The following is an 8,176-nucleotide window of genomic DNA, read 5'->3' as shown; positions in this document are numbered from 1 at the left end:
TTACAACCATCTAATTTTTGATCTTCTTGACTTCTTATCTGGTAAACTGCTGTTGTGTGTCAAGAAAAGAGCCCCAATTAGGGGTTAGTGTACTCCAGTAAAAAAGGCCTGGTTTAGATTAAAAACTATTTCCCTGTGTCCCCATTCATAGGGGCATGAGAGACTAGTCAGTGGTAGAATTGAGTTGGCACTTTATTAGCTCAAACACCCACAGACCCACAAGGTTGAGGTTACTCATGGACAGTAATTAGTAAAAAATAAAAAATAAATGTTTTTTTGCATTGTGTCTTCTATCTGTCCAAGAATACATCCTACGTGTTAGGAAATATTTGTTCCCATACATACAAAGGAGGATGTCTCTCCTCATACCTCTGGCACTTAGTCAGACTGTGTAAAAACTTTATGATGGGGCCGGCAATGGAGTTCCATTGACTAAGCACCACAGAGACCAATCAGGAGAGAATACATACAGGTCAAGGGTGCCAATTGAAAGTCAAGGGGTGTGTCTGTGCCTTTTCGATTACTCTCTTGCAAACAGAACCCCTGTGGTTCAAGTCAATAGCTACCCTTCCCCTTTCAGTCTGCTCTGCACATGTCTGAAAGTGACTGAGCCATCAGCCAAGAGAGTTTTTCATAGTATTTCATTCAAAAATATACATGTATGAATGGATGTAAAATGTTTATGTTGTTGTACATGTTGGCACATATGCTGTACATGTTATCAGTGCGAAGCAGAGGATCACTGGTTGAGACCAGTATGGGGCAGTCGTACAGTGGAGGTTAACTTGAAGAAGAATGGCGACGAAGAAGATGGCAGCCGGTTTACGATCCCGTAACCAATTGTGCTATTGTGTTTTTGTAAACATTTCACTGTAAATTCGGTATTCGGCGCATGTGACAAATAAAATGAGATTTGAACCTAACCCCCTTTACACACCATACCGCTCCGTTCTGCTGATCGAGGGACTGAGCTCATTGATCCAGAGAGGAAATCAAGCACATAACATTTTGATTACAACTGCTGGGACTAGTTTGATTATTTCAATGTAAATATAATCTCCTATAGGCCTACATACAGTATTTTGAAATACACTTTGAGTTTTTAACATCATAATACCTATCAACATTGGATGTTATACCATTTATATTTAAATTATTTTATATCAATTCCTCAAGATAAAGAGGTTTGAAGCGTACTTAGAACTAGGATAAATGTAACCTCTATACCTATTTGTGTGTACAATAACAAATAAACATAGGACGTCACTATAAATAAATGTTCTTCTTATGCAACATACAAATGTTTGTATATGTGTGATAGATTATAGACTGAGCTAGACGCATCAACATCCGTTTTAAACACTAACGGTTGGGGTTCTTGAACGTTCCCCATATTTCCTCACCGATGTCAACGCCCCGGACCCGAACACCTACAGTCGGATTCTAACACCAGGAAATAAACGGTAAATTGGAAAGAATATTGTAAAATATTGTATTGCCTGTTTTCAGCTAAAAAAAATATTGCGAGTTAAGCTGTTGTCTAAGTAAACAATAACGTTGATCTGACAGTGTTGCATCCAATTTCGCACCCACAAATAAACTGTTATTGGCGATAGTACGTTAGGTCTATGTTGTGTGCATGTGCTGTTTGTTGGCAACGATACCCCTAAATCAAAGGTTGTTATTTTAAGGTACAGCTGATAAACCTTTTACGGTAAATTCAACAGTAGGTCCGACCTACTTGGTACTTTCAACAATACGGATGCCCCCCCCCCCCCTCCCCCTGGCTCAAGGGTTGCTGAGAAAAATGTATGTCAGTCGAACTCCTAAGTTTTATTATATTTCAAATATGTGAAAAATGTCATTTTTGTAATTAACCTTTATTTTTACTGTGTGTGAGCTGTAGACTGTAGCTTTATTACAATGTTATTACTCTCTTTATTACAATGGTATTACTCTCTTTATTACAATGGTATTACTCTCTTTATTACAATGGTATTACTCTCTTTATTACAATGGTATTACTCTCTTTATTACAATGGTATTACTCTCTTTATTACAATGGTATTGCTCTCTTTATTACAATGGTATTGCTCTCTTTATTACAATGGTATTACTCTCTTTATTACAATGGTATTACTCTCTTTATTACAATGGTATTGCTCTCTTTATTACAATGGTATTACTCTCTTTATTACAATGGCATTACTCTCTTTATTACAATGGCATTACTCTCTTTATTACAATGGTATTACTCTCTTTATTACAATGGTATTACTCTCTTTATTACAATGGCATTACTCTCTTTATTACAATGGTATTGCTCTCTTTATTACAATGGCATTACTCTCTTTATTACAATGTTATTACTCTCTTTATTACAATGGTATTACTCTCTTTATTACAATGGCATTACTCTCTTTATTACAATGGCATTACTCTCTTTATTACAATGGTATTACTCTCTTTATTACAATGGCATTACTCTCTTTATTACAATGGTATAACTCTCTTTATTACAATGGTATTACTCTCTTTATTACAATGGTATTACTCTCTTTATTACAATGGCATTACTCTCTTTATTACAATGGCATTGCTCTCTTTATTACAATGGTATTACTCTCTTTATTACAATGGCATTATTCTCTGCCCTTCAGCTGCATATATTTCCATACCTGCAAGGAAACAATGGTGCCAGTACTGTAGACTACATTGATCCTTGAACCAGCGAGACGCCAGCTGAGAGTTGGAGATGCCTCTATTCCGTGCCATGATGGAGCCCAGGGCTGCGAAACGGGCAGTGAGAAAGAGGAAGATTAGAGGACGAGGAAGATGGGAGGAGGATGATGATCACCCTCCCCGACTGACCCAGCTTTGTCTGTGGAACTTGGCGGAGAACATGAAGGAAGTGTGGGTCAAAGACTACGCTGACAACTACATGGATCAGTACTTCTTCAGATATGTCATGGGCCCCTTCACCCTGCTGCGTAAGTCTGTCATAGGAACTGGAAGGGATTTTGTATGTATATGATGCCATTGCTGGTCATTTGTAAATGTGCACATGATTAGTCCACTAGTTACTGGTAAAAGTGTGTATGTGTCTGTGTCCCCTCTCTGTCTGTCTCTTTCTCTAGCGGCTGAGCTGGTAGAGGAGCTCCTGTCTGTCCTGTCCTCCAGGTGTGAGTTGTCCCGTGCGGCGCTACACCTCCTGTTGATCCCTCAGCTCAGAACCCTATCTCTTGGGGGCCACTCTGCTCTGGTCACCCCCAGCCTCTGCACCCTCATCGGGATTCGCTGCCAGGTTAGGACAAGCTTTGGTCCCCCTTATAATTTATAGTATGTGTTACAGTAAGCTCCTAAAGTATTGGGACAGTGACACATTTTTTGTTTTGTTTTGGCTCTGTACTCCAGCACTTTGGATTTGAAATTATATAATGACGGAGGTTAAAGTACAGACTGTCAACTTTAATTTGGGGGTATTTTCATCAATATCGGGTAAACCGTTTAGAAACGACAGCACTTTGTATATAGTCCCCCAATTTTATGGGACCAAAAGTATTGGGACAAAAATGTAGTATTTGGTCCCATATTCCTAGCCCGCAATGATTACGTCAAGCTTGTGACTCTACAAACTTGTTGGATGCATTTGCTGTTTGTTTTGGTTGTGCTTCAGATTATTTTGTGCCCAACAGAAATGAATTGTAAATAATCTATTGTGTCATTTTGGAGTCACTTATATTGTAAATAAGAATAGAATATGTAGCAACACTTCTACATTAATTTGGATGCTACCATGATTACGGATAATCCTGAATGAATCGTAAATAATGATGAGTGAGAAAGTTAGACGCACAAATATCATAACCCTAAGACATGCTGCTAACCTCTCACTATGACAATAACAGGGGAGGTTAGCGTTTCTGGGAGAGTATGAAATGTATCCCTCTAACTTTCTCACTCATCGTCACTCAGTGCTGGAGTACAGAACCAAAACAACAATAAATGTGTCACTGTCCCAATACTTTTGGAGCTCACTGTATGTATGGGTTCTCCCTATCTCCCTCAGAGCCTGCATTCCATGGACCTCTCTGGAGCCCAGCAGGTGTCTGCCCATGTTCAGTGTGACCTGCTGCGTTGTCTGCCTTCCCTGCGCTCCCTCTCTCTGGCTGGCACCCCTTGTGACAGACAGGTTGTGGAGGTGGTTGCCCGCCACTGCCCCGCGCTGCGCCACCTCGACGTGTCCCGCTGTCAATTCCTGCCCCCCGCAGGCCTGCTCTGCCTGAGGGGTTCCTCCTGCGCCTCCCCACCCCCCCTCAGCAGCCTGCTGGCTCTGGATGTGGGCTTTGGGGAGGGGGATGAAGACGGGGTGGCTGCCGTGGCCTTCCTCCTGCTCTCCCTGCCGTGGCTGGAGAGAGTGGCAATGGAGGGCCTGGGGGAGGCCTGTGGCCTCATACACAGCAGGGAGTTCGGAGGGACTGAGGAGTTCACGACCAATGAGGGGCTGCCCAGTCTCTGGGAGGTGTGGAGGGAGAGGAGGCAGAGTGGGAGGGCCACAGACACAGGCGACATATCAGGAGCGGATGTGGAGGAAATTGAAGAGGAGGAAAATGACAACCATTTCTCGTGGGCGAGTGAGGGTGAGAGTGAGGATGAGGGTACAGGTGAGGAGACAAGGGGAGTTGGAGGTGGAAGAGGTGACGCCCAGATGAGAACAAGGAAGGAAATAGAAGAAGACAGTGTTGAGAAAGGAAGAGAAGAGGGAGTGGGGGGGGCAGGGGGTGAGGGCTTTACCTTACGTCTAAGGGAGGCGCAGGGCATGTCTGGTGGGACTCTAGAGGCTGTAAGTCAGCTTTGCCCCGAGCTGCGCTCTATATCACTGGACTGTGAGGAGGGTGGGCCTAGCCAGGGGTCTTGTCTCGCTGCAGGCCTGGCCAGGTGGGCAGGCCAGCTGAGGGGACTCTCTGTGCGCTTCACAGGGCCCCTGGATGAGCTGCTGCCTGCCCTGCATGCTATGAAGGGCTCCCTGGTTTCTCTCACCCTGGAAGGGGTCAGAACCAGCTCTCAGACACCCATGCTGGAGCTCCTTCACGCCTGTCCCAGGCTGAGGAGCCTCGTCGTCCACGCTGAGCCTCCTTTAGCCCCCCAGGAGGAAGAGGAGGAGGAGGACGAGGACAGGGATCTACCCTGTCTACCACAACTGTGCTCTCTCTCCCTAAAGTAGGTCAACTGCTGTACAAATAGAGTTAACTCGCTATGCCCTCTCTGTAGGGTGTCATAGGTACGACTCAATGGGCCACATGCCAGCTGGGAATCCCCAGTCATTTTCTTCGCTGGTCCTGTCTTGGTGAGTGGGTCATGCGATCCCCTGAAACCTCTGGATATCTGTATTTAGTGTTGACTTCCCCAGGATGTAAGCCCGCCCCCCGCTATGGTGTTGACTGCACCATTGTTTAAGCTTCTGTATATCTCTTCCCATTGAAGTTGTGATATCCTGTTTAGTGCTCATCTGTCTCTCTGTCCTCCAGCTTCTCCTATGACCAGCGCCAGATGAAGACCGTCATGTCCTGGAGGTCTCTGGAGGGGGCGCTGTGGTGCGTACTATCCGGCTCTCCCCTCCTGGAGAGGGTCTCTCTGGTGGCAGTGCCTTGTCCGCTGGAGCCTGTGTTCCAGAAGCTTCTGAAGCACCCCGCCGCCCGACCCAACAGCCCTCCACTACAACAACTATGCCACCTCAGCCTTGTCCGCAGTGACGTTTCCATGGAGACGGCGTCGGGCCTGATGACCATCAACAGGCGTCTGAGCAGCCTGGACCTGAGAGGCTGCTGGGCAGTGAGCCTGGACAACATGAGGCAGCTACAGAGGACAGCCACCAGGAGGCAACGTTGTATCACTATCACCTGGACATGATGTGCTTTACATCTGCCAGACAGGGGCACCCTCATTTACACATACTGTGTGTTTGGGGCAAATCCAACACATCACTGAGTACCACTCTTGATATTTTCAAACATGGTGGTGGCTGCATCATGTTATATGTATGCTTGTCATCGGCAAAAACTAGGACGTTTTTTTTTAAATTAACAGAATAGAGCTAAGCACAGTCAAAATCCTAGAGGATAACCTGGTTCAGTCTGCTTTACAACAGACACTGGGAGACGACATCACCTTTAAGCAGGACAATAACCTAAAGCATAAGGCCAAATATACACTGGAGTGGCCTAGTTAGAGTTTTGATTTAAATCAGCTTGACAATGGCTGTCTAGCAATGATCAACAACCAACTTGACAGAGCTTGAAGATTTTTTTTCAAGAAGAATGTGCAAATATTGTGCAAAGCTTCTAGAGACCTACCCAGAAAGACTCACCGCTGTAATCGCTGCCAAAGATGATTCTAACAGGAATTGACTCAGGGGTGTGTAGACTTATGTAAATGAGAGTTCTGTATTTAATACATTTGCAAACATTTCTAAAAACATTTACTTTTTCATTATAGGGTATTGTGTGTAGAAGGGTGAGATAAAAATATTTTAAAAAACATTTTGAATTCAGACTGTAACAACAAAATGTGGAATAAGTCAAGGAGTATGAATATTTTCTGAAGGCACTGCATGTGATCGTGTCTCAATGTAATCAAAGTGTGTAATTATTTATTTTCAAATACAATATTTTTGGGCTTAGTTGTGGTCAATTTGCAATGTACAAATTATTATCATTATGTTCCGGCCTCCTGACCATCCACTTCGACAAGGATCGGCCTGCGGCTGAATCTAGGTGCCTGCCCCTGTTGTAGAATTAAGCAATAAGGCCCGAGGGGGTGTGGTATACAGCCAAATACCATGGCTAAGGGCTGTTCTTATGCAACGCAGTGCCTGGACACAGGCTTTAGCCGTGGTATATTGGCCATATATCACAAACCCCCCGAGGTGCCTTATTGCTATTATAAACTGGTTACCAACATAATTAGAGCAGTAAAAATAAATGCTTTGTCATACCCATGGTATACAGTCTGATATACCATGGCTTTCAGTCAATCAGCATTCAGGGCTCGAACCACCCACTTTATAATATATATTATCACTATAGACAAAAGACAAAAAAAACATTCTTATAACAAGAATAATTTGTCATAGCTTTTTAATGACTTTTGTATTGTATAAAATTACATAAAATTATACTGCACTCAATAGATCCATCTTTTCAATATATTATTCACCTACAAAGTTGCTGAATTTGTGGTTTACCTGACTCTGGCTGCTGCGTTGCCTCCAAGAATTTCTGGAATGCCTAAAGTGTCCCCGGGCAGGTGGTTAGCAGTTTCAAACACAGTAATGTAAAACTAGGTCAAGACAAATAGCACGTTTGCTTTGTCCCAATCACTCAAAAGTTGTGACCTCTTGACCTATCTAAAGGTTACCTATCTTAGTCATGTTAATGAAACACTTGACTTTCACAATAAGTTACTTTTTCCCCCATCCCTGATCACTAACCAACTAACCCTTTTCTCCCACTACCCCTCCCCTGTTCCCTTTCAATGACTCAAATCTCAGTGATTCAAAGGAGCTTCCTTGATGGCTACTGACACGTTAAACCTAGAACAAGGGCAAGCCTGCGAACATGTCTCCCTCTCCCCCACACTCTCTTTTTCTCTTTATCCATTTAGTCTGGGCAAAAGAGAGGAACACATGTCAGAAGGATTGATAAGGATGGAGAAGCAGAGAACAGGTCAAAGGGAATGGAAAAGGTGTCTGTGTTTAGAGTGTTCTGTATAGTAAGGGACCGGGCTCAGACTGGTCTAATCTGGTTACGCTCCGAGAGCTTAGTGACGCTACCTCAGGTCACCCCTTCATAATCTCAAGCCTGTCCATTTCCCATGTTCACCGTGAACTCGCCCAATTCTCTCAAAACACTCCCACTTTCCCCTATGGCCCTACTTGTGAGCGTGCTCTCGTTCCCTGAATCCAAAACCAACCCCAAGCCCCTCCTGTATGGCTGGGGGGAAATGTTGTCAATCTAAAGGAAAGAAGCTATTACCGTAACACTTATCCAATCCTCTCAGATCTACATTAGTGGCTCGGGTGTTGGGGCTAGAGGTCAATTTGGAATTCAGAAACAATCTCCTTCCTTACCTTAGTTCCCCTAGCTCAGTGTTCCTTCCCAACTCCCCACAGTAGACA

The 8,176-nt window shown here is 43.9% G+C and overlaps 1 protein-coding gene across 1 annotated transcript; it reads left to right on the top strand.

Moving 5' to 3' along the window:
* The first annotated feature begins 1,377 nt into the window (after nt 1–1,377).
* On the top strand, nt 1,378–7,165 carry LOC139390223 (uncharacterized). Its single transcript, XM_071137480.1, has 5 exons — nt 1,378–1,463; nt 2,661–2,990; nt 3,138–3,304; nt 4,070–5,220; nt 5,529–7,165. The coding sequence occupies exons 2-5, from the start codon at nt 2,756–2,758 to the stop codon at nt 5,908–5,910; spliced, it is 1,935 nt and encodes a 644-aa protein (XP_070993581.1). The 5' UTR covers nt 1,378–1,463; nt 2,661–2,755; the 3' UTR covers nt 5,911–7,165.
* The last annotated feature ends 1,011 nt before the right edge of the window (nt 7,166–8,176 follow it).

This window comes from Oncorhynchus clarkii, chromosome 30, assembly GCF_045791955.1.
Source record: "Oncorhynchus clarkii lewisi isolate Uvic-CL-2024 chromosome 30, UVic_Ocla_1.0, whole genome shotgun sequence".
Taxonomy (NCBI): Eukaryota; Metazoa; Chordata; class Actinopteri; order Salmoniformes; family Salmonidae; genus Oncorhynchus; species Oncorhynchus clarkii.
This window is presented reverse-complemented; position numbering and strand designations above follow the sequence as displayed.

Excerpts from the sequence above, each read along its gene's own strand:
- LOC139390223 (XM_071137480.1), top strand. The coding sequence starts at position 2,756 with ATGCCTCTATTCCGTGCCATGATGGAGCCCAGGGCTGCGAAACGGGCA. Across the intron at positions 2,991-3,137 it reads GGGCCCCTTCACCCTGCTGC|CGGCTGAGCTGGTAGAGGAG; the intron begins GTAAGTCTGTCA and ends CTCTTTCTCTAG. Across the intron at positions 3,305-4,069 it reads TCATCGGGATTCGCTGCCAG|AGCCTGCATTCCATGGACCT; the intron begins GTTAGGACAAGC and ends TATCTCCCTCAG.